At 28.5% G+C, this 27448-nt stretch overlaps 2 protein-coding genes across 2 annotated transcripts; one reads left to right on the top strand and one right to left on the bottom strand.

Annotated features, from left to right (window-relative positions):
- Nucleotides 1–1753: 1753 nt before the first annotated feature.
- LOC137824055 (gibberellin-regulated protein 4-like) lies at nucleotides 1754–3278 on the top strand. The gene is made up of 4 exons (XM_068629486.1): nucleotides 1754–1971; nucleotides 2091–2135; nucleotides 2258–2291; nucleotides 2823–3278. Exons 1-4 carry the CDS (start codon nucleotides 1903–1905, stop codon nucleotides 3002–3004), a joined length of 330 nt encoding a protein of 109 aa, XP_068485587.1. The 5' UTR covers nucleotides 1754–1902; the 3' UTR covers nucleotides 3005–3278.
- Nucleotides 3279–21607: 18329 nt separating this feature from the next.
- On the bottom strand, nucleotides 21608–25697 carry LOC137823554 (aquaporin NIP2-1-like). Its single transcript, XM_068628740.1, has 5 exons — nucleotides 25297–25697; nucleotides 24888–25112; nucleotides 22628–22822; nucleotides 22309–22370; nucleotides 21608–22122 (listed from the first exon to the last, which is right to left on the bottom strand). Exons 1-5 carry the CDS (start codon nucleotides 25531–25533, stop codon nucleotides 21867–21869), a joined length of 975 nt encoding a protein of 324 aa, XP_068484841.1. The 5' UTR covers nucleotides 25534–25697; the 3' UTR covers nucleotides 21608–21866.
- Between the last annotated feature and the right edge of the window lie 1751 nt (nucleotides 25698–27448).

Genomic DNA, 27448 nt, shown 5'->3' with positions numbered 1-27448 from the left:
AAGATTTGTGTTAAGAGAATATACACATTTATTGTTGCATGAAGAACATTTAATGCATCTTTAAGTTTGAATGTGGATAGACACAGGATGAAGAATAAGAACTTCACAAGATCTCACAACAGCACAAAAAACATTTACAACAACATTTTTTCTTCTCAACATTTATATATAGAAGACCTACTGAAGAAGAAATATTGTCGATGATATAAAAGAAAATAAAATAAAATTTGAAGCTCTACTTATTTTTACCAAATATCAAGTCTTGTTTGTTAACAATCTAAATTAGTTTTCTCAATATTGTATTTGTCTTAGGATGTTAACATCTTTTAGCTAACAAACCTAAGATCGTATAGATTAGACCCTTTGTGTGAACAAAGTATTTAATTAGGATTGAATGGGACAAAAAATACTCAACTTTTAGTTGGGGAGTGGTTGTATGTCCAAATAATACTCCATATTTCATCACGAGTTGATAGATTTCGAAAAATACTCATCTTGTATCTTGTAATGTTAGTTTGGTTGTGAAACCTGTTTGCATTGATCAAGAACTAAATGTGATCTGAGATTTTGGATGAACCATTATAAAAACACCTTTTGTAAATCTATATGCATTCTTATCTTTTCAAATTGATTGTTATTAATTTGAAACTAACTAAAGAATAAAAGTTTTGATAAAAAAGAGTTTTTAAAGATTTTTTTAAATACTATATTTTATCATCTTGATGTTGCATCTAATCTAATGATTTTATTAGACACTACTCTTATAAAAACTTATTGACAATGCATCTCTTAAGTTAAAATTTAAGTTGATCACTTTTATCAAACTTTGATTTGTGATTTTTTTTTAATGTTTTAAATAAATAATTTATCAAATCAAATTGTTTCTAAAACACACACTTTATCATTTTTACTTTTTATATATAATTATTTGACTTTTCTTAGATTATTGTTATTTCATACTCAAATTTAATGTTTATGTAATTATATCTTTTTTATATTTTATATTAAAAATATATAATTTTGATAATATCATATTTACTTTGTTGTGATTTTTATTTTTATAAAAAATATTTAATTAATATTTAAAATGGGAAAAGTATAAATATAAATATTATTCAATAGTATTGAGACACAAAACATAAAAATGAAGAAGAAGACAAAGTTTGACTTAAATATGAAAAACCCACACCACAACACCCTATCACATAATGTTTAGCTAGAGGTGAAACTAATTAATAACGAGATTGAGAGGTATAAAGATTACATATATAAGTAAGAGAGAAAAATAGTATATTTTTAAATTGTTAATTTTGTCTATAAAATTTAAAATTTTATATTAAATAATTGAATAATTTTCATAAATTTTAAAATATATCTGTTATTAATACAATTTATTTATTATAAAATATTTGAAGTTCTGCATAAAAAAAACTTATCATCTAAAAGTTCACATTAGGTATTATTTTGTTTTCTTATTTTTCCAATCCCTTCATATGAATTATTGATTGAGCGTGCATGTTTTTTAAGACTGGTAGTTTTTAGGAGCAGCAAACATGCGGCTATGTTCCAACTTGCTTAGCTTTTCCTAATTAAATTAATGTATTTTGTAGACCGTACGATCCGATCTAATGTAATTTGCATCACCGTCATGATATTGTGCTGACACACGTGTCAGACGTTGGTTCTCCAAATTAAGGACAACTTTCTACTTCTAAATGCACCCAATAAATGTTCCATCCAATCCCCACCCTTCAATGTTTCTATAAATACCCCACCATGATTTACTTCAGGATCCCAGCATCTCCTCAAACATCCCTCTTGTTTCTTGGTCTTGATTTGTGAATCAGACAGAAGGGTCTGCCAAATCAAGAGGGGCTTTGTGATCATATTGTGTGTGCAACAATGGCTATGGCTAAGTTCTTTGCAGCTATGATCTTGGCACTCATTGCCATTTCCATGCTTCAGACAGTGGTTGGTCTTTAACAATGTCCAAGAACTACACACATAATGTTTTCATTTTTTGGTACCACTAGTGTGCTAGTGTTGAGAATCTGAAGGGTTCTAACATTTTCAATGGCTTGATTTTTCAGGTTATGGCTGCAAATGGGCATGGAGACCACCTGAATGATAACAAGGTATGCATCTCTTCTTCACTCTCTCTTTCTTTGTGGGTTTGTGAAGAATGAAAAATGGGGTCTTGGGATTTTGCTTTCTAAGGAGGTGAATCAGTGCTGATTTATGCTGTTTGTATTCCCAGAGCAAATATGGAAGTGGGAGTGTCAAGAGTTACCGTAAGTAAAGTTCTTCTCTTCTTCAACTTGTCTTTTTATGGCATGAAGCAATGTTTGTCAAGAGATTTCTCCAAACTTTGGACATTAAAAATGGTGGCAACACTGAGAATGGAAGAAGGAAATTTTTTTAGAACATTCCCCAAAAGCTTGCAGAGCAGATCTTGGATTGTTGTTTTGCTATTATTTTCTTAGTTAAGACAAACTATGCTCACATTACTCTGTACTCTCTTTTCAAAGGTGATAACTAACCAAACCACGACATGTAATATCATTTGCACTTTTTTATAAATTATTGAAAAAAAAGTTCTAAATTTTTATTAATGGTTACATTACATCTCTCTTCACTGTCAATTTTAGTTTGACTGTGGTCAATTTTTTCCCATAAAAGCTATTTTTTTTAGTGTTTTTGACTGATGTGTGAAAAGAGGCGAGTCAAATGACTATTGATTATTGTACTGACCATAATGCTTGCTTGTTTTGTTTGTTACCAATGCTCACAATATGTCTCTTGTGGGAATGTGATATGACCAGAATGCCCATCACAATGCTCGAGGAGATGTAGCAGGACCCAATACCACAAACCCTGCATGTTTTTCTGTCAGAAGTGCTGCAGGAAATGCCTGTGTGTGCCACCGGGGTATTATGGTAATAAGGCTGTGTGCCCTTGCTACAACAACTGGAAGACCAAGGAAGGAGGACCCAAGTGCCCTTGAGCTTCAACTTCAACATCATTTGTTCTCTTAATACTTATCATTTCCTTCATTGTTCCATTTAAGACACTAGCTTACTTCCCTACAATTTTACATGTCCTAACTAAATGGTATAGCCCCTTGTGGTGGCACTATGATATATGTTTTCTTATGCATTTTGGGATGTCCTCCCTTTAAGGACCACATATGTACTATCACTCCTTAGGACTTGGTTTCCTTCAATGTGAGTGGCTTACTTATATCAATATATCATCTGTGGAACTTCTTGCTAGCTTAATATCTTGTCTTGCCCAGTTAACTATCATACACTTCTAATTTGGAATAAATGAGGCTTCAATGATGCATTGAATCTGAATAGCAAATTGGGTTACTTTACCGTTATTACAAGGGCATTTTTTCTTTCTGTTAGTGTAGTTTCCTCTTTATAAGGTCCCTATTTATTATCAGATAGGCTTGCATGTGATAAGGCAAAGTGATGCTCTTGCTCTGTCATGCACCCTTCTCTCAAAGTTTGTTGTCCCATTTTAGTCAAGCCGTGTACTTTTGTTTTACTTTTCTTTTTACAAAGTAAAGATGCCACAAAAGTAAAAGGTAGTGACGGTGACCATGTACCATGCATAGTTGGAAAGAGCTGAAGGGATCATTAACATGTAGATTAAAATATTAAAGATTGATCCAGCTGTTTCATCACACAAGGAAGAAAAAATCAATACCAAAACCAAGAAAAGCATGTACATTTTGCTAGTGTCAATTGGAAATGCTCAGTGGGATGTGGCCTTTGTCATGAAGGTTTAGAATTGCATATCAGTTTCTTAAGATTTTGGATGTGTTGAATTTTGATTATAAGGGCAAGAAACATTGTATTCATTATTAAAATTTGAACTAATCAAAGTAAAAATAACAGAAATGATCATAACCGAGAAGACTTTGAAACTTAATTTTATATCTACAAATTACACAGAATAAAGATTCAACTAACGCACTAAAATAAATAAACCAGAATATCAGATAATATCCACTCAAATTGGGCTCTGAAGATCATAGACTCTGGACTTGGCATAAAAGAAGTAAAGTGACTCAAATTGGGTTGTAAAGATTATAAATTCTCAACTTGGTTTGAAAGAGTAAAAGAAGTAGAATGAATGAAGAGCCTTAGTGAACACATTTCTCAGTTATTGAGAAGAATAATGAAAATCTTCTCTATTATCACGTAAAAATCGATTAATGTATTTGTTGATAAAGTTATTGTCCTAGTAAACAGAAACAGAAGCTGGATTATATATGCGTATAAGCAAATCTTGCAGTAAATATTAAGCCATGTTTCACATTTGAGACTAGGCATTGTCCTGTTTTCAACTTCTGAAGAAGTCCTAGAGATTGTATTTTGCTTCTTGGATTTCTTTGAAATGAGGAAAGAAATAAGAAACACACAATAATATATAATAGATCTGTGGCTATCAAAACAGGTCCAGTCTGAGTCGGCAAAACCATATCTGAACAAGCGGGGAAGAAAAGATCCTTCAAATATTTTAAAACTCTGGTTTGCTGCATTAACTGAGTACAGAGCCTTATAATTATAAAATTTATATTATAAATTGTAAGATGATTTATACTTAAAGTTCATTCATTAAAATATTATTAAATTTATTTTAAAATAATTTGTTAATTTTATTAGATCATCTACTGCTGCTATGGAACCATGATATATAACCACAAACACAATGAATTATACTTCTTGAAAGAATAAGAAATATTAGAATTTGTTGATTTGATGAAATTATATACTCAGAAAGAGAGTTACTCTTCTTGAAAGAATAGGAAATATTAGGTCTACATGTACTAGTGATGCTGTATCAGAAAAAGGGAAAGGAGTAACTTGATCATCTTGCAATTTAGTGGAAGGATCAAAAGTTGTAGTGACAGGTATAAGCAATGATCACACTGTCTTCATATTTCCTTTGATTAAGGACTATACCACCTTTAAACAGAGAAATCTCAAAACCCAAGAAAAATCTAAAAGGACAAATATCTTGAAGCTATATTATGCAGAAACTGTTTGACATGATTAATTTATGTGAAACAATTTGGATGATTGTGAGTTGGCCTAAGAAGCTGGGTGAAAAGAATGAAAAAGGGAAAAGGAGAAATGTTGTAGCCTTATGAAGTCAATGAAACATTTATAAAGATAGTATGGTGAAAAGCTAACATGATGTGAAGTTAAAGAAACACAATTCAAACTTGCTTTTTCCCGAAATCCTTCTCTGTTTAGTGACAAAACAAAAGGATGCTAAATTTCTTCACCAAAATTAAATGTAGAAATGAGTTTGTGTTTATGGTTCGTGAGTTAATATTTATTTAAAATAAGCTTCACAAATTTTTATAATAAATTTGACAAGCTGGACAAGTTTAATATAAACAAGAGTTTGACTAATTTATTTTAAATAAAGTTTAGTATTTATTATGTATTAGTGATGACCAAGATTCCATGAAACTCTGAATTTATTATAAATATAATTTGAATTAAATGCAATGTAAAATTAATCATAATCTAATATAAAAATATAATTAAATGTGGTCATATCAAAAGGGGCAAGTGGGTACCTATAGATGTATCATAATGGTAGGAGGGGTATTAACATCAGAAAGGTTTGTTTAATTATTTACTAAAAAAACATCTAAACCAAAGTAAAGGAATTTTGTACTAAAAGCTGAAGACACACCTTAACAATATTTTCTACTAAAAGTTTACTATTTTCGTTAATAAGCTTATAATTAAAATTGCTGATAAAAAAAAACTTATAATTAAAATAACATTGAGTGTTTTCCATTTCAGTAACAAAGCAAGTGAACATGAAAGAATTCAGATATTCTTCTACGCACAGAGTACGATGGCACTTTCATGACTCTCTCTCTCTCTCTCTCTCTCTCTCTATATATATATATATATTAAGATTTATTGTCAAACTGTTTTCCATAAAATTATTTAAATATAACCATAAAATGGCATTCACTAAGACTACGGTTGTATTTATCTTATCTAAGTATGTAAAATATGAGCCAAATACTTTTATCATTAAAAATGTATAGTTAGAAATCATTAGTTATTATAAACATAAAGCCTTTTTTGTTTTGCATATATAATGTTTTTTGGGTTTTTGGTGTCCATCTATGTGTTATAGGTTAGGTTTATATTTACTGGGCCTTTTTAGAAATGTTTTCGTCCAAATCTTTCTTCCTACACCTCCATACCTTCTTGTGCCACCCATACTAAATATGAAAATACCATTTTATCCTTTATTTTCACTCCTTTGGATTTGAAAAATAAGCCTATGGATTATGTAATCCGGATAAATTCTGGATTACATAATTTAGAAGTCAATTTCATATTTAGAAAAAACTTTCGGATTATGTAATCCGGAAACTAATAACACATGAAAAAAAGGTTTCTGGATTACATAATCCGGAAGCTAATCTTATGTATAGAAAAGACTTATGGATTATGTAATCCGGAAGCTAATCACAAAAGACTTCCGGATTACATAATCTGGAAGCTAATTTTGAATCTTGAAAAAAATTTCCGGATTATGTAATTCAGAATATTAAAAAGAGTATTTTTGGAATAAGAAAATTTATGGGGGTGGCACAAGAAGGTATGGAGGTGCAGGAAGAAGCAGCCAAAAGCATAACATAGGTCTTAGATGAAAAGCTATAGTCCTTTTTGGTAGTTGGTTTGACTTTGGCACTTTTTCTTTGGGCTGCTTCTTTCTGCACTTTCATGTATTCTCATCTTCATATTAAATATACTATGAAAATACCTTTTTTTGTTCTTCTATAAAATAAATTAACCTTTAAAATCTCACTTTTTTATATTTCAGATTATATAATTTAAAAGATATTTTTGATATAAGTGTTCTCTAAATTTATAAAATCTAGAAACAATATAAAAAAATATATTTTGAATTACACTGAAAATTAATTCCAAAATTAATTCCAAATTTGGAAGTTAATCTCAGATCTAGAAATAGCTTCAAGATTTAAGAGTCATCTAGATATATTAAATAATTCAGAAGGTAATCTCATATCCAATTTTCAGAATATAAACTACTCCTTAACAAGATATTTTTGAAATAGAAATATTTATAGGAGTGATAGAAGAATATATGGAGGTGCAGGAAGAAAGCAGTCTTTTCTTTGTCCTCTCAATGTCAAGGCCCAAGTTTCTCAATTTCAAGGCCCAAGTTTCTACTGACGAAAATAAAGGGCTAAAGAATACTATTTGTTTATCGTTCCTTCCTGTACCTATTATTTTCTCTATTTTTTGTTCTTGTTTATTTTAAAAAATAAAAAAATATTTTTTTCACTTAAAAAAATATTTATAACATTTCCTATTTTATCTTTCTCATCTTTACATTATAATTAAGGTATATATGTAAATTAATTAAAAAAAGTGAAAGATAAATATATTAATAATAAAAGAGTAATTAAGATTGTCGAGCAATGAAAATGTGTGTTTCAAGTATTTAATTGAAATTTTATAAAATAATTGTTCATAATTCACTATTAAAAAATTATTAAATAAAAATTAATTTTAAAGAAAAAAAGTAATTGTTATATTAACTAAATTAGATATTATTTTAGAGAAAAAAAATTGGTATCTAAATTAGTTTATATTATTAATAAATAATTTTTAAATTAGTATCTAATTAACTACCTATGTTTTGGATACCAATTATTTAGTTTGTAAAGTTGGTAACTAAAACCTTGATAGCTAATTATATACCAATTTATAAACTATTTATCAATAATATAAAATAATTTAGATACCATTTTTTTAGTTTCTAAAATAGTCTATAATTTAGTCAATATAACAATTAATTATATTTTGTCTCTAAAATTGATTTCTATTTAATGATTTGTTTGTAGTGATTAATCCTCAAAAAACTTGTTTTAGATGTCAGAACAAATTTTATTTGGTGAAAGATTGTAGATCTGAGAGGGGAGTCACCTTTTTTTGTTAGTGTGTAGTAGACCATAATGAACTCTAGTCAAAGACTTAAAGTAGTTAGTAGAGTGTTTATCATCAATGAAATAAAACTTTACATTCTAATAGTGTTTCAAAGTATCTTTTCTCTTCAAGATTCAAAATTGAAAGTATGTGTCAGACATGTGTTGAAGGTTTGTAATTACCTTTATAAAAGTTGAACTTTTGATTTGTTATAGTAGTCACTTATTTTGTTGTTAGAAGTGACAAATGATGCAATAATTTTCACTGATAGAGTCAATTATTCTGTAACTCCAAAATGTTATATGATTATCGATGGACATAAGTTCAAAGTTGATTTGATTTGTATGACCTTGGAGGATTTAAATGTGATAATAGAAATGAATGGTCAATCAAGTTACGATAGATTATGATATAAGAAATTGATGTTCCTTAATTATAAGAGAATGAAACTGGTTAGGTTAGCAATTCTTAGAGCAAATGCATGAAGATCATTGTATTTTGTGTTGCTTTCTCGTGCAAAGATTAATGATGATGAGAAGACAAGAAGTATGCATATGGAAAAAGATTATATGAATGTTTTTGGTGATGAAATTCCAAGATTGCCACCATACAAAAAGACTAAGTTTTTATTGATTTGGTTCCAGGTGTAAGTTTTTATGTCAATCACTCTTTATAAAATGACACCAATTGAGTTAATAGTGTTAAATAAACAAGTTAAAGATACATTATAAAAAAAATTGTATTTGACCAAATGTTTCTCCTTAGGTGAGGAAAATGGTTTATTTATTAATTATAGTCAATTGAACAATTGGATTATTAAAAATAAATATGTTGTTTCTAGAGATTTGTTAATTCAATATCATGATGAAATGTTATTTTAAAATATTGACTTGAAGTTAGGTTATAATCAAATTTGTGTAAAAATTAAAGATGTGCATAAGCAACTTTTTAATCTAGGTAATTATTATGAATACATGGTTATGTTGTTTGAAGTGATAAGTAGTGCAATAATTTTCATCAATTATATGAATATGATATTTCCTTCTTTCTTATACCATTTTTTTTATTCACAAATGACAAACTAATTTACTTTTTTCACTCATGAGGAGCATGCGAAACATTTAAGGAGTCTTGGTGTTCTAAGGAGAAGCGATTATACGCCAAACTATTTAAATGTGAGTTTTGAATGTTAGAGGTTAAGTTCTTGGGATAATTTATCTTATCTCAAGGGATTTAAGTTGATACTTCTAAAGTTAAGGTAAGTCTCTAATAGGTAAGCCGCATATTACTGAATATTCTTTGAGGATTTTCTAAGATAATAGCTCATTTGACACAATTGAACCGAGAAGGTCAACCTTTTGCTTGGAGAGATAGATGTGAGTAGAGTTTTATAAAGATAAAGTGAAGGTTGATTGGTGTCTTGATGTTGATGATTTCTTATCCATGTAAGTCCTTTAAGGTTTTTTGAGATACATCATATTAGGGTATTGAGTGTGTTCTGATGTAGATCTTTATGGTGCCAAATTTGACGTATTTAGTGACTATAAGTGTTTGAAGCATATGTTTTATGAAAATAAATTGAGTGAGTTATAAATAATAGTTAAAGTTCTTAAAATATTATGATTTTCAGTTGATGTATCATCTTGAAAAGAAAAATGTAGTTGCTAAGACATTGAGTAGAAAGACAAGTCCTCTATATACTATGATCATTGTAGAGTTAGAGTTGATTGAAGAATTCATAAATTTGAATATAGATGTGACGTTATCATTTAATAACATTAGTTGTAATGTGCTTGTTGTAAGTAATGATTTTCTTAGCATGATAGGGAAACATAATTAGGTGATCCTAGCTTGACTTGTACAATAGAATTATTGAGAACCAATCAAACTTAAAACTTCTCTTTAGGATATGATGGTGTTTTAAGATTTAGAGAAAGAGTATATGTGTCTTATGATGATGAGTTGAAAAAGATGACTATTAAAATGGACCATAAAAGCAAGTTGAGTATTTCCCTTGTATTGGCCTTTTTTAATTGTTTGAAGTTAAAGGTCGAACATCATAGATTAGGTGACATGTCATAACACTTGGATATACTACTGTGGAAATGTGGTAACATTTTCATAAAATATTTGTACCCATTTGTCACAAAAAGTGAGGAGACAAGATGTTGTGTGGATTATTATAGACCGATTGATGAAAAGTACTCATTTCTTACTAGTAGGTTTGGGGATATCCATGTAGAAGTAATCATAATTGTATATGAGAGAGATTGTCAGATTACGTATAGTTTTTGCTAAAACAATTTTTGATAGATATCATAGGTTTAATTCTAAGTTTTAACAAACTCTACAAGAGACTTTGATAACTAGATTGAGAATCAAATTAGCTTATAATGAAAATGGTCAGTGAGAGAGGATAATTTAGTTCTTTGAGGATTTACTAAGAACTTGTGTTTTAGATCATTAAGGTAATTAGGATTAAATGTGACCTTTAGTGAAGTTTACTTATAATAGTTATTAGGCTAGCATCAATATAACACCATATGATACATTATATGGAGGAAAATGTAGAACTCCTCTTTATTGGCATTGAGATGGAGATAATATCCTAGTAGGATTCCAGCAAACCATTTATAAGATTATGTAGATATAGAAAAAGATGAAGACTTCTTTGAGCAAACAAAACCTCTATTGATTAGAAAAGGAGACATTTTGCTTTTTCTATAAGTGATCATATTTTTTTTGTGAGTCATGCTATTTACAGGTGTTGGAAGAGTTATTATGTCAAGAAAATTAACGAGAAATTCTAAAAAGCATAGCTCTAGTAGTTATGGGATTGTCTTACTTCCTCCTTTTGTGAATCTACATAAAAAAATTCATAAAATCTCAGTTGAGAAAATATATTTTTGACTTTGATAATGTCTTGGAACCTGATGAAGTCCAAGTTAAGAAAAATGTTGCAACAATTCTCTCTTCTTTGAAAATCTCACCGCTTAAGAAACATGTGATTACTCAAGGAATGAAGAGTCCACATTTTAGGTAGTTTTCTAAACTTGGTGTCATGTGCAACAAGTCATGCTTTCAAGTAATGATGTAACGTTTGAGTGATGAGAGAGAGTGTTGATTCTCTCACTTATAGGATTTTGGTTACTTTGACAATGAGTGAATGCTCAAGTGAAAAAAGTATCATTCAAGTAATATGAGTTCACTTAAGTGGTAAGTTCACACCTTTAGTGATAAATCTTCTTGTCTCTGCAGTGAAGAAAAATTGTCCAAGAAACATATTTGTGAATATTATTTTTGTGATATATATTTTATCTTTGTGTATGTACGAATAGTTAGATAAGCCGATGAAATCGAGGAGTGTTGAGAGAAGAAAAGGGAGAGGATATATATATATATATATTTTGATGTTAAAGTAGAGTAAAAAAAATAGTTTCAGTGTTCTAAATTTGTTTCCTTCATTATTTGTTATATACGAATTAATAACACTGGATATGGATATGATTAATAAAGAAGGCACATTAAAGTTGTAGCACAAGATGCATATACAATAGAGAAGAGCAAAAAGTGGCACGATAGATATTGGTTTAAGAATTGGAGACACCTTCTTCATATCTGTCTCATGCTTTCTAATCAATGATCTCTTACTCTTTTTAGAAGTTTTACTAATCTGTCGCTATCCCTACTTAATTACTTCTTCTCAATTATTGAAATAAATTAATTGCTAGACGAGTGCAGTTATATTCACACTGTACATTTGTTTATGGCATCTTAATTAATAAATAGTTGGATTGTTATCAATTATACCTTTTGGTTAGGTTTATAGTTAATGGTGTGATCAATTATGGTTAACAAGAGGAGAAATAAAAGACACGTTTAAGTGTTTTGTTTTGTTTTCTTATTCTCAGCCATATATTCTGGAAATCAAAACTAAATTATCATGGTGCAGTGCACATTTTGAAATTATAGGCTTAGCAACCCAGAAAGTCTTGTACAACCTTAATCATCATTGTTAATTTTCAAATGAAGTGGATAATAGTCTTAATCTATGAATATATTTTTGGAAAGTGTAAGATATGAAAATAGAAAGATAGTAGTAAGAATTTCAACAGCTAACCGAAAGGTAAAGTTTTAAGTTCATCCACAAATTTATGAATTCAATGAAATGAAAATTATTTGCTGGGGCAAACCATAATGAATGAAAGGAAGTGAAATTTCACCTAACAAAAATCAATGTGTAAACATATCATTTCCAAATAATGGTAGTGGCTACTGACAAAACTCAGCAATGGCTGAACCATAGTTATGACTTGAAATAAATAACAGTGTCGGTGATTCAAACAAACAAAAAAAACATTATTGTTGACTCAAAAAGCAGAAGTTGAAATCAGCATGACATCAATCAACAGCTAGGAATATGTTTCAATATTTTTATGTTTTATGTTTTAGAAACCGAAAAAGGAAATAGTATACATAAAAAGCTGAGAAGCAAAAATTGATGGAAAATAATCGAAATTGAACCAAGTTTAACCCTCGTGGATTATGAGATTCGGACACTACTCTTTGACATCGATATTCGTATAATACTTGTAGGATATGTATATGTGAAGTGTCCAATTCAAAAAATATTTATTAAATTTCTGACAATTTTAGTACAATTCTAATACAATTTTTTTAAAAAAATATATTAATTTTTAAAAATTCAAACTTTATTGTATAAATTGTTATTATGATTATAAAAATAAGAAGCAAATTCTTGTAAACCGGTCATGAAAAATATCTTTTTTCTCCAAAAAATAATCTAAAATATACTTGTGCACACAAATCTTTATTATCAATTTACATAATTTATAATTATATAATATATAAATATGTGTTTTCGTATTTTATATTTTAAAATTTTTAAATATTTCCATGATCGGATGAGTCTCCGTATCAATCCTACATAGATAGTGTGATGTCTTTAATAAAAAAAGTTTCACACATTAAAAAAAAAAAAGACTTCAGTTTGAAAATGTATGGAAAGCTTGTGACTTAGTCAAATGCAGTTGACAAAGCTAACTAGTTTGACACGTGTGCCAGATCTTTCATGATTACTAATACCATTGAAATAAAAATATATAAATGGAGAATTATTTTACTGTACATATGTGTGTTTTTATATAATTTTTTAAAAATTTAATTAATTTTCATATAAATTTCAAATTATAAGATAACATTAGAATTATCTTAGTTATTTTAATTAAATTCATCAAATTATTGATTATCAAATAATTGCGTAATTTTTTTATCAGCAATAATTGCGTAAATTTCATGTTCCAATATTAAATATTTCTTTATATAGCTGTGTAATATAACCAAATTAAAATACATTAATGTTTCAAAAAGTATGGTTAAGGAATCAAATTATAAGAAAAAAAATTAATAAAGTATCAGCGTAATTTTTATCCTTTTTAATATATTTTAGCATGATTTCTGATAAATTTACTTACTCTTTTTTTTATCAAGGTATTAGTTAATAGAGCCCAAATACACACACGTATTTATTTTTCATTATATCTCACCTTACAATATTTCTACACACACACATAAGCCGCGAGTATACCTTTTCCGAAATTCTAGTGTGAATGTTTCAATTGGGATAATATTTGATTTTAATCTTTAAAGTTAAATAAGCCGCGGGTATCCATTTTTTTTTTCCAAATTTTAGTGTGAAATTTGGGATAATATTATAAAGTGAACGTCTTTATAAATTTATACAGAAACTAGATCAAAACAGTTTTAAAAAAATTATCTTACATTAGTTTATGAATTAATTTGATTTTCTTTATTTTTTTTTTTAATGTGTAACAAGAAAAACAATTGAATCCCAAAAATTTAATGAGATTGATTTTCATTTGCATTCAACAATAATAATAAAATCATATAATATTGATGGAGGTCATTACTATTACCTTTTCTTGGTTTGACATGTTTTTAAGGTTATCTTATTACTTTGTTTGAACTTTAGGAAGATATCCTTGATTCCTCAAAGTTTGAACTGATTTATCGTCTTCACTTAATGATCATTCCTTATCCATTTTTTCGGTCTAAAACTTAAAGACCAAATTAACTTCTTCTAAAAAAATATCAGCCGAGGTAGATTTAATTGCATTTGTTGTCAACATGGTCGGACATGACTCTCGAGCCTCTTGTTTATCACCTAAAAAATATTCAAAATAATTTTGCAAGACTAAATCTTGAGAAACAAATTTAGAAGTAACTTGTTTGTCATCAACTAATTTAAAACTTATTGCATTTGTTACATTGAGATGTGAGAATTCTTCTAAAAAATCATAATTTTCAAGAGGCAATGAGTCATTTTTTGTAGCAAATTGTCTTATTCATGGACATTCTCCAAAGAGGGTAGTATCAACAAAAATATCACGTTGAGATCCTGAACCAGCCCTGTATCTTCAACATATTTCTTAAACTTTTAACCAACAAGAGACTTATCCTCCACTTGGCCAACAACAACTTCAATAAGGATATCAAGATCAATAGCAACTCCCTCAACTTTCACCACCATTGCATTACAAACATGTAGATCATGTATTTATACTTCTATCGCAAAATTATGTTTTTCTGTGACACCACTTACTTCTTTGTGAGGGACATCGTTAGCTTTTTTTGTAAATAGTAACATGTTTATATTGTACATCAACATGTCTGGACAAAATAATAGGTGATTTGATTATGTTATTGAAGTCATCAAGATATCGTATATATTTAGAAATATCATACCTTATTATTTTGCATGAAGAGCAAAATGAAGACAACTTCTCAAATTCAATATCAGCAATAAAAATCATATATTTTCACCAAAATTTGATTAGACAAAACGAATAACATATCAATATCAATTAACATTAAAAAAAAAAAAAGTCTCTTGAATTTATTTATAATGTCATCATCAAAAGAAGGAAAGAAGGAAGAGTAGCAAAAGAACAGTAATAAATGTGGGATGTGGATAGATATGATTATGTTTATAATTAAGAAAGAAGGCCACAATAATTGATGATCAGTGGTTCTAACATAGCTGTTAATTGGTTAGTTAAATGGTGGAGGGTGAAAGAAAATTTTGGTAGCATTGATGGCAAAAGCATCTTGGTTTTCCTCCTTTTATAACTTTGGTATAACATATGGTGAAATTTAGGCGTGGTGAGAGTGGAAGGTGCATTATTTGGAAGATGTGGAGCAAAGCATGGTGGAGGGTACTTAGGGGTGGCACCATCGTGGGGCAAGATGAGGACTCATTGACTTGAAAAAACCAGCTCTGTCACTATAAGCGTTGCTCCGTTACCATACTAACGTGTATTAAACGTATGCTCTTTTAATGTCATTCACATAAAACCACTTTCTCTGTTTTTGCTTTGAAAACGCAGCTACATCAGAAAGCATTTTAGTGGTTCTGAGTTATGAAATGTATTCAAATTTGATTTGATTTAACCCGACTTCATTGATTTAGTTTAAACTCTTTTTCATAATGGTCCCATTAAAATCAACATCTACAATTTTATTCACAGTACTCAAATCTCACTACTAAATATATAGGACATTCCACATCGACTAGAGATTAAGACATTTTAGTGTATATAAGTAGAGTCAAACCTCACCTTATGAGTTTATGAGATTGAATTAGGTTTAAAGTTCATTTCCTAATACGATATTAGAGTCATTTTGAGTTTATCATAGTGAATGTTGGATAACCTTATCTGACTACCCGCTATCCGGTCGTTACCCGACTTTGTAATAAAATGGTTTTAATGAATTGCTAATTAAGATTTTGAAATGAATTTTAAAAATCATAATAATATTTTTTTAGGTTTTCTAAAATATGAGATCCAAAGTTTGAATGTTAACGAGTCATGAACAAATGTTAACAAATCATGAATTGATGTAATATTTTCAATTCAAAATCTTGAAACAGTATGTTTATCAGTATTTACTTAATTTGAATATTTATATTGAAACTTTTAATTTATCTTAAATTTCTACACAGTTATTTTTCAAAATAGTTTTTAGTTAACCTGATTTCTTTTATTTTAATTTTTAGTTTATCAAATTTAGTTTATTTCCAGATTTTTAAGAGAGTTGTGAAAGGGATTCAGTGGGAGATTCAACAATATCAAATCTTTATGAAACTTATATAAGAGATGGAGATCATTTCCATATCAAAACCAGATAATAAGTTTATATGTTTTATTAGTTATGTGTCGCTTTGCTCGACTTATATTTAGAATTAAATTCCTATCACAATCATACTATTACCAACTATAATTTAAAAGCGAAAATAATCACAATAATTTGAGAACAACAAAAATAATGAAAATAATAAATACTATATTAATAGTTTAGGTAATAATTTGATAAAAAAAATGGATTTATTGGGAATTTATTTTGATTCTGCAAAGGTCAACAAGTTATTTGCAATTGATATTTTCATGGACAAATAATTTGACTGGCAACGTCATGTGATTTTTTTTATCGGAAAAAAAGTAAATTAAATAGATAAAGTTATTTAAAGGATATTTTAATCTTTATAAAAAAAACTCCATAATTTTTGTAAGCTCTATAAAATTATAGTTTAAACAGAGTTTCTATTCCCTTACTAAATTCTCACAATTTGATTCGTGATAATTTATGATTTTTTAACCTTATTAACTATATGCATTCGTGATTCATAAATAGGAATAAATATATTTGTAAAGAGGAGTATTCATCATATTAAAATTTTCTCTTTAGTTCAATTAAGAGTATAATTTTAGGTTATTTTCAAAGTTTTTTCCACTTGTTTTTTTTTAGTGTTTTATCTATTGATTTGTATGTTTTTATTAAAAACAAGTTATAAATGATAAGTGGTTGATGATTTTTTTTTGAGAGACGGTTGTTGTTTAAATTGTTATGATCTTTCGGTTTATATATATATATATATATATATATATATATATATATATATATATATATATAACCACTCATAAAACAATTTACATTTTTTTTACCTACCTATTTTACTTGTTAAGTTATTCTTTTTCCATGATGGTATAGTTCAATTCCGATTCAAATTTTTATTATGTAAATAAACATGAAAAAATATGTTACGTATATTAATCTCATTTGTGTTCGAAAATTTTGTTGGGAGAAAAGTGAAATTTGGAGTATAAAAAGAAATAGTATGAATTCATTGGGCTGATCGAAAATGAAGTAAAAGGTGAAAAATGAAGAATGAGCAAATTCAGTGACCAAATAAGAATTGTGAAAATGGATTGATGAAAAGTATAGTGCTGTAAGAATTTTGGTCACCAAATCTCAATCCATTAAGTGAAGTGGAAGAAATCATTATTTTTTAAGGATTCTTCTAACAAATTATAATTTGCTAAGCCAACGTGTCGAATACTAACATTAATATAAATAGATTTTGGAGAGGAAAAGAAATTGTTGACTTTACTTTAAAATTTTGGAAGAAAAACTAAACGACAAAAAAGAAAAGGGAGTAACTTGTTGAAGCTACAAAAGGAATTTGTGAATTATGTTAGTTTGGTCTTTTATTGTTATGTATAACTATACTTTATTTTATTGAAATTAAAAGTAATTATCCAACTTGCATGTATATTTTTAATATTTGAAGAAATAAAGGTGCATGAATATAAATATTATATAAATGTATAAAAGACACTAAATCTTGAATAAATATATAATTATGATTACATAATATCACTTAAGTTATGTGGATTGGCAACCCTATTACTTTACTTTGTAATCTATTTCTAGCACTTTCTATTTATAGAAATTGTAGGATATAATAAATATTTCTAAAATAAAATTAGAATGTATATCACCATAATTTAACAGTTACCATAATTTAATATTTAGTAATTTAATTCGTAGTTTTGATGAATAGGATATTTATTTCTTATATGTTGGTAATGTGAAAAAAGTTATATTTTGAAAAAAAAAGGTGAGAAGTAATAAATATTTATGATGTTAAATAATTGTACAAAAAAAAACATTTTACTACTATAGATTTACTTTATTTTGATTAAATTATACTTTCATTTATTGAGAAATGTAAATATTACATATTTTTATGTTAAAAATATGTATTTCTCTTCTATAAAATATTTAAACATGTGATGATTTTTTATTTTTTTTCATTAAATTTAGTTAACCTTTTTAAAAAATATTATCAAAATATTTCAACATAATTATCTACTGAGATATGTAAGTGTTGAATTATATTTTAAAAAAATCTTTAAAAATAAAAATTCTAGTATATATTTTATATATTCTTAAATTTTTAAATTTTTTATTTTACAGCCTTACATTAAATGAATCTAATTATATTTTTTAACATGAAGGAAGGAAACAATGGTGTATTTTAACCTTTCCAGAGAGAAAAGTGTAATTTATTTTATCATAAGAAAAAGAAATACTTGCATTAATTAAATAACAACTTTTTTTTAGAAAAGTTTTATTGACCTAATGAAGAATTAAAAACATACATTAATACTGTTTAAAATAATATAATAAAAAATTTAAATTAAAAATAAAATCAAAATAAATAAAATATGAATTTATTAAGATGTGAAGTATATGTGTTTACTTTTAATAATGTTAATCTATGAGCACTTTTTTTGCGTGTCCTTTCAGTTCAGATACTAAAGGGTGTTTGGCTGTTTTTCTGTAAAGTAAAAGCTATTGTAGTTTATTTCTAAAGTTTCACCTTTTTAGGAATTACACTTTTGCTTTTTTTAAAAGAGTTACCAATATTTTTTCGAAGCTATGTTTAGAGAACCTATGTTATTTATTTATCGTATAAACTGTGACATATAGATTAAAAATATATATAACAAGTAGTGTACATTTTTTAATTTATTTTTAATCTTATTAAATTTTTTTCAATGTTTGGAAACTAGTGGATTAGTGGTATATAGATAAATCAACTCTTAAATTTTGATATTTTTTAATGCAGACTATTTAGGATTATTAAGTGACATAAGAATATAACTGAATTTTTTTAACCAATATTATCTTAAATTTATATTCTAAAGTGGCTAGATAATCTAAATCGCTTTCTAAATCAACATATCAACATCAATACATATGAGCTAAATTTATAAAGTTTCTATTATATAATATTTTTTACAATCATTCATTTATCATATGGATCATCTTATTATCTTACCTTTTCATCTCCCTTTTCTCCATACTCGCTTTGCAAGAAGAAATTATAAAAAATTGTACAGCTATAATTTTTTTTTATTTAGGATGGTTCTTGTGTTGGAGTTATTGGTACATGGGAGTCAAGTTGACCGTTTGAAATTAACAAAGTGGGTTTGTTGGTACTCGTTGTTTGGCTTTTAAAGTTGGGTTCTATTCTTGTGTTTTTTACTAAGTTAAACGATCTTGGGTCGTTGGGTATTGGTGGTACCTACTTTTAGGTAAATGATGAAGTTGATCTTGATAAAAGAAAATAAAAAGTTATTTAGTTTTATAATAGGTTTAAGAGCTTGTGTTGTGCCAGACTGTATAAGATCTTACCTATCGTCATGAAAGACAGGAAGAAGGATGGTCAAATCGTCATAATCTGAAAGTAGGTTGTGGTGCTTCTTTTCATCATTGCATGCCTACCCTGCTTTAAATAATGGATCAAATCAACTCTCTATACGTTAGTGCATGTAACTTACTCGTGTTAAGTTTTCATACCATCAAAATTCTATTTTTCAACCTCATTTCAGAATTTAAACTACATACATTTTAAAGGATAAACATCAAATTTTCATATATGTCAAGATAATATTAATATCCATTATATTAGTATTAACTTCACCCAAACTACTTCAAAATCATTAAAAATAAATTAATTTTAAACACTAAAAATAACTAGTTTCTATACTAAATAAATTACAAATTATTTTAAAGAAAAGAAAATATTTATTTATAAATTAGTTTCTATTATTGATATATAATTTCTAAATTAGTATCTAATTAGTTACCAAAGTTTTAACTACCAATTATTTAAATTCTAAATTTGGTAAAAAAAAAACTTAGTAGCTAATTAGATATTAATTTAGAAACTATTTATCAATAATAGAAACTAATTTAAAAATCAATAATTTTTTTGTCTCTACAATGATCTCTAATTTAATCACTATAACAACTAATTATTTTTTGTCTCTAAAATTAGTTTTTATTTAATGATTTTCTTCTAGTGTTTGAATAGTGTATTGATTTCATTACTAGTTCTATTCAATTTTTCAATAGATAAAATATAAATATTATAAAATGATGATTTGTAAGTAAAAGTGTATTGTAATTTGACATTTATCTAGATGTGAGATTTCAACATATCTTTATACTAAAGATTTGATAAATTTAAAATAATTTATCTGTGAATATTTTGATAGTAACTTCAACGGATGAATTTTTTTATTAAAATAAATTTTATATTATAATAGAAAAAAATTTAAAATTAATTAAAAAATAAATATATAGTCATTTATATAATATAATCTCTTTTAATTTATTGATGTGTAATTGATTGATGTAAGATGAGAAACATGTAAAAAGAAAAAAATCTTGAAAGTTTGGAGTGATAATTTCCTACCTTGTCTTTGCTTGATTTTGTCTTAGTTGAAGGTGACCTACAACTAAATGCCTGTATATTACATTAATTCTTTTATTAGACATGCAAAGAAATGCTTATAAAAAGAATAAAAATACATGGACGGACACAATTTTAGTTAGTTGGCCACAACCAAGTTTAAGTGCATAGTATTAAAAAAAAAAAAGTAAATGAGTTTCAAAGGCTACGATTCTTTCTTGAGCAGTTTTCTAACATCTATTATACATTCACACGCCTTCGAATGTAGCTAATATTTTGTGAAAGTGTTCACCACACAAGGTTCTCTGTCTTGAACGTGAGCTTAGAATTTGAATTATATTGCAAGTTTCTGAAACAGCACTATGTTTTGTCGACCATTTTTCCATTATAATTTGTGCTGTTTGCTTTCTTTCTTAAAACGGTTGTTGTCACTTAAAAACATATCACTAACATAATCTTTTAAACATATCTGTATTATATATTTGTTAAAAATTATCATCTTTTAATAAAATTTAATCATAAATAAAAATACGTGTTAATCAGAATGCATTTAATTTTAGCTTAAAATATGCAATTCCATCAATTATTATTATATTAATAATAAGATTAAGACTTTGATATTTTTGATCTGTAAGCAAATAAAAAAATTTGGAGAGTACTTAATACTCTTTAAAATGTGAGTGGTGCTTAGTTAGTGTGGTTGGTTACCGTATGTGGTGGCATGAGTGTTTATTCTCCGGCGGCCTGGGGAATAACACGTTTATGAATTGACGGATAGATGTGTTAATATGTACGAATCCACTTGAAGTGTTTTGGTATGTGGCAAACCAGTTGATGGATATGGATTTGTGTAGGTGTACTATTGATGTTAAATTTGAGAATAATGTGTGATTATTAATCTCTTACACACACTACCTGTTTGGGCGTGCATTCAATTATCATTAATAGCATCCAATTTGTTGTCTGTATATGAAACTGACATTTCATTAATGAAGGATAAACACACTACACATTTTTGCATTATTACATGGCTCATCACAACCCTCAAAGTTCATACATGGACAAGCTAATAATACCATGGTGGTGTAGTATGGCATTATCGATCAATATACATGATGATGATACTACTACATGTGGAACTTGAGATCCTCCAAGACAAAGCCTTTCAAGATGACGTTGATTTGGGCGGTGTGGAAAACTTTACATAGTTGTTTTCAAACCAAGCATTGGTGGTCGGTTTTTCCAACTTGTTGGGTTCCACTAGTTCTATTGCGTGCCTTGAATGAAAGGGAGGATAGTGAAAATGGAAAACCAGGGTGTTCCGTGTCCCTAATCACATTGTAAGACCATGCTGCTAAAATTGCCCCAGTAATTGGTCCAACAAAATATAACCAAAGTCCCTTGTACGATGAAGTTGCAATTGCAGGACCTAATGTCCTTGCTGGGTTCATTGATCCCCCTGATATTGGTCTGTATACATGGACATCACAACAACAACAATTTTCAAAACATTTTCTTCTGTCATGCATGTATGTGCATATAGCCTTTGACAAATTTTGAGTCTCCCTTTTTAACTTTATTTTCCCTGTGCTCAAGTAATTCCTGTAATATAAAATTGTGTTTGTGTGAGGAACACTTTTTTTTTTCTTAACTTACCCGGCAACAATGCTTGATATGGAAACGGAACAACCTACTGCTACTCCTGATAGTTGTCCTGTCTGCGATATTACAACATGTTAAGGTTAGGGGCATGTCTCATGTTTGGATAATATAATTGAAATTTGTACAAAATTTAGGGCATGTTTATCCATCTTTTCATTTTAGAATGACACAATTCTCACCTTGTTTTCAAAATGGTTTGTAAATTGAAATCAGAAAACCTTTTCTTAAAGTAAACATATATGTCCTTGAAAACTCCAATTAATTTTTTTTATATAAATATAAAAATGTTCAACTAAATTGCAGTGATTCTTACAGCGTTTGTGTCTGTGGCGACGGCCATGGAAATGAACACCATGGTGTAAGTTGTCACCATTTCCATGATTAGTGCTTGAATATGTGATCCAGCAGGTGATGTTCCTCCAATTTCATTTGATGGCTGGAAAAGCTCTCGCAATGTGTATGAAGCAGAAATGGATCCAGTGAGTTGAGCTGCCACGTAAAACGGGAGCTGCAACAAAACCATTGTGTTATTTATTATGTGTCTGGGTACAAAGTGTCTATAACCACAATTTGTCCACGAAATAAGCTGGTCGAAATTTCCAAATATTAGAAAAGGATCAGAATTTTATAATTCTTTTCTTTTACCCCCCGTAGACCTATATCTGCAAAGAACTTATTCTAAGTTCAAGTTGTACTTGATGACTGTTTCTATTGCTATTCTTGTCATCTTGTGTCGGCTCCAAATTGAGTTAAGCCTATTAATTTACTTCTCACAAATACAAATAGGCAGAGCTTACAAATTTTAAATTGTTGCAGAGTACAAGGGGGAGATATCTGTTCTTTTAATATAAATTATTTTATCACGTTTTACTAACAAATATCTTAAGAACATTAGTTGAAGAACATATAATATATGTTAGTAAATGTTCTGCATTAAAAATAAATAATAAGATTCTCTTTCACTATATTTTTGTTAGATATTTAAACAATAAGTATCTGATCATTTATTCAGCATTATTTTGGGGGCAGGAGAGTGGTTCAAATCCTCATCACATATATAGATTCATAAGGGATTTATGGACCACATATTTAATGAAACATTTCAGATTGTTTCTGGCTGCAAATGCACACACATTACCCCTGGGTCCACGGTGAGGCTGAACATGACCAGTACCTCTTTTTTTTCTCTTGGCTGAACCCTTTTGATCATGACTTGAACCATACAAACTGAGTCAGCTTGGTTTCAAGATCATTTCAATGAGATATTCCCCCTTTTACTGTTACAATTTTTTTTATAATTCCACATTAAGTTCATTGAACCTTTTTAAATCAAAATTATATGGCTTGACAAATATTTGTCTTACACCCCAGCATACAAAACAAGTTTTGGAAGATGTTTTGAAGAGTTTTTTTTTGTACAGTCTCATCATTTAATAAAATACTCAGGGAGATAAAGAGATAGGATTAAATATATGATAAATTATATGACATGATAAGAAGAAGAAAAAAACAGATAAAAATACTGAATATCAATGAGGTGTTTAGACTAATGAAATGTTTGAGCTTATCAATTTCTGGTTATTTATACGGCAATCATAAGAAATAATGGAATATTATTTATGTTAGACCACCCAACTATTATACCAGGTATACATTATTATGTTCTCTGGCTATTTTTAATCATTGTATTCTGATTTGTGTTAGCTAGTACTGGTTTATAATTAATGAAGCATTCCTATTGGAGAGCATTTTAATATAAAAGGTGTGGTGAGGGACCTGAAGCTCTTGGTCAATCTAACTGATTAATGTGCACTGTTCATTGGAAGGTTTAATGTACTATTAACCTTCAATTATTATTGACAATGGTGACATATTTGGCTCAACTGCACAAGTTACACATGTTACGTGTTAGATACAGAGACCAACAAATCAAATTAAACTGTCTGAATTATATGGGAAAATCAATGGACGAGTCAAGTAGAAACTCCATTCAAGTTTAAAAACAGAGTTTAGAATTGGTGAAAACTGTCCGGGAACTAGCCATGAAGATAAGTTTGAAGGAATTATTTTTCATTTTATAGTATCACAGAAGATATATTAGTTTTTCAAAACATTATTATTAGTAAGGATAACACTTTCATGGAATAAATAATAATTTTTGAAAATATTCTCCAAAAAATCAGAGATACATACAGTTTTTAGATTAATCATTTTTTACATATGATAATGACAACAAAATTTAAATACTGAAACCCTTAGCTTTTTGTCAACTCTAAGAACTGTTTTTAATTAATTAAACTAAACTCAACATGCTCTTAATCAAGCATTATTTTCCAACTGTAGTTACCAATCTCCGTCGAGATAGTAAAAAACAAGGAAAACGAAGTCCCTCGTAACACATGATTGTGTTCATCGAGACATGTGGAAAGCAGTATCCTGTGTCTAATCTCCCCACCATGGTTAAGAATAATATTATATTACAGAAAGAACATAGTACTATGATTTTTTTTTATAATCATATCGTATATGGACAGGGTTTTGAGAAAAACAAAAATATCTTTATACGGACGCACCTGTGGCCACGGAAAATGCCTCACCGCAGCAAAAGCAAGGGAAACCGCAGGGTTCATGTGTGCCCCAGAAATGTGTCCAATCGAGTAAATCAACACTGTGACTATGAGCCCCGCTGCCAGTGAAGCTGCAAGCTTCGACACTCTGCTCTCATCAATAACACTAAGACCAGCAGAACCACTTCCCACGAACACCAAAAGATAAGTTCCTATAACCTCCGCAAACACCTGCCACATCCAATCACTCAAAATTAATCATCATCGTACATACATTTGCAGCAATCAAAACATAAGTTTGTGTGTCTTATGTTTCTGAATCGGTGTGTGTGTGTGGTTTTGGCAGAATGTGTTGGTATTGACGAAAGTACGAGATAATAAAGAGAAAGGAATAAGATAAGATATGTGTGGGTACCTTTCTGGAAAAGCCAGGAGGGTAAGTCTGTGCTAGTAGTGAAAGATAACCACGGGAGGGTGATATCGCGGGGGTGCTTGGACTTGGAACGTCGATGGTGTTGGTGACGAAGGTAAACGTGTTTTGGGTGTTACCTTCCATTGTTGTGGAGCTGGGTAGAATTAATATGAGAGAGCTATGTAGAAGTGGATGATGAAGGGTCCTTTTATAGTGTGACAAATGTGAGTATCTCTTCATTCATCTAGTGCACATGGTGAGGAAGTAGGTTTGCCAAATAAAAATTCCTAAAGAGTAGACCGTGAAATTGGGTGACATTTCGATTACGTCATTCACACCTTCTCAGGGCTTTCCCACGCTCATTTATTTCATCTCTCTGCTTCAATGTCGCCCTTATGGTTAACCAATAACCACTTTTCTTCATTTTTAATTTCACTTAATTTAACATAATTTAACTTTATTTATTTTTAAAAATGTTTATTATTATTATCCTTGCCCTGAGCCCCGCTAATAAATTAATTTGAATTTTTGGTATGAAGAAGAGGAAGTGGTGGACGGGAGATACGACGTATGAGGGGAACTAAACCACGGGTTAGTGATATTATTTAATAGAATAGTAGGGAAGTCGTGGACAATAGTATCCTTTTCGAACAACTTTGGACAGAAGAAACAAGAGGAAGAAGGAACATGCATATGGACAAAACTCTTTTCGCGTTTTTTGTTTCTTTTCAGTTAAACTCTAATTTATTACTACAACTAACACTTAAAATGACCTTCCTGGTTAAAGTCAATTTTTCAGTTAAAAATAATAAATCTTTATATCACTATTCTTAAATTTTCTTTTTTATATAAGAGATTAAGTTACGCAAAAAGAATATATATAATTAGTATAGTAGATGATTTGATAATTTTAACAACTCTTATGATAGATTATAAATTATATTAATATTATATTATAAAGTGAAATTTTGAGTTTAATTTAATATTACAAACTTGGTTTATAAAATGAAGTTTTCACTTATTTATATATTATGGAATGTCTTTATATCTAGTCGATGTGAGATCTTAAAAAGTATGCAAAATAATCTTCATATGTTTGAACTTCATGATAATGGTTAAAGTAATTGAGTTTGTGTTTAATCTTTAGTAGTTGTCATTTGTGTTTAACCTTGAAGGAAAGCATTAAAGGTTTTAAATTTACAAAACACAAACAAAGGGTAAAAGAATCCCTTCAAGGTTAAGTGCACATTAACCTTAATTCTCTTTTTAATAAACATATATGTCGCAATTATTAAAGATCAAATGCGTGCTGAATTATCTCAATCGTTAACAAAGTTCAAACAAAATTCACATAATTAAATTTTTATATTAAAATTATTCTTTATTTTAAAGGTAAGAATGTCAAATTATGGAGGATACGACCTCTTATTGGAATGATCTTTCACATAAAATACTTGTTTTATTGTAAGTCATGATAAAATAATGTTCTTTATAAGATAACAATTTTAGAAGTTTATTATTGTTTATTGTGTCATTGTTCAAAGAGTACATTTTTTCTTTCATATGTTTTTTAGAAACTTTCTTTTGTCATCCTAATATCCATTAAAAATTATTTTTAACCTACAATATGAGTGATAGCATTTTAAAAATATCTTCTAACCAATGTAAGATGTCTTTTACTCATGTTTTAGTTTATGGTAATTTGTATTTTTTTCACATATCAAGAAAGTGTGATGTCCTTTGACACTATAATCATTCAAATGATCATATATTGAAAAGTAGTTAACGGTGTAAAATAATAATGCATGCAAGTTGAAATTGTTGTTTCATTATGCATTAAAGACATTTTTTTATGAGGAATAAAGAATTACTAAATATGAACAGTAATCCAACCCTTATACAAATTGTGCTTTCTCCACCTCCTTCCTCCCAAGAAACACCTACCTAACAAACAAAATCAAAGATACAAACAAAACAAAATGACAACAAGAGTATCAACAAAACAACCTCATGCAAGTTGACCAAGGTAGCAATCTTATTCTCCAACACCCTCCAAGCAAACATCACCCCTTGCAAAACTTGAAGAAGAAAACACTCCAAAGGCTTCTCCCATTCAAAGAAATACCTTCTTCGGTCTAAACGCCAAACCCAAATA

Source organism: Phaseolus vulgaris, chromosome 8 (assembly GCF_000499845.2).
Source record: "Phaseolus vulgaris cultivar G19833 chromosome 8, P. vulgaris v2.0, whole genome shotgun sequence".
In the NCBI taxonomy this organism is placed as follows: domain Eukaryota; kingdom Viridiplantae; phylum Streptophyta; class Magnoliopsida; order Fabales; family Fabaceae; genus Phaseolus; species Phaseolus vulgaris.
Note: the sequence above shows the minus strand (reverse complement) of the source record. Positions and strands in the feature narration are given on the sequence as shown.

Excerpts from the sequence above, each read along its gene's own strand:
- LOC137824055 (XM_068629486.1), top strand. The coding sequence starts at position 1,903 with ATGGCTATGGCTAAGTTCTTTGCAGCTATGATCTTGGCACTCATTGCC. Across the intron at positions 1,972-2,090 it reads TTTCCATGCTTCAGACAGTG|GTTATGGCTGCAAATGGGCA; the intron begins GTTGGTCTTTAA and ends TTGATTTTTCAG. Across the intron at positions 2,292-2,822 it reads TGGGAGTGTCAAGAGTTACC|AATGCCCATCACAATGCTCG; the intron begins GTAAGTAAAGTT and ends TGATATGACCAG.
- LOC137823554 (XM_068628740.1), bottom strand. The coding sequence starts at position 25,533 with ATGAAGAGATACTCACATTTGTCACACTATAAAAGGACCCTTCATCAT. Across the intron at positions 25,113-25,296 it reads CTCCTGGCTTTTCCAGAAAG|GTGTTTGCGGAGGTTATAGG; the intron begins GTACCCACACAT and ends TGGATGTGGCAG. Across the intron at positions 22,371-22,627 it reads TCGCCACAGACACAAACGCT|ACAGGACAACTATCAGGAGT; the intron begins GTAAGAATCACT and ends GTAATATCGCAG.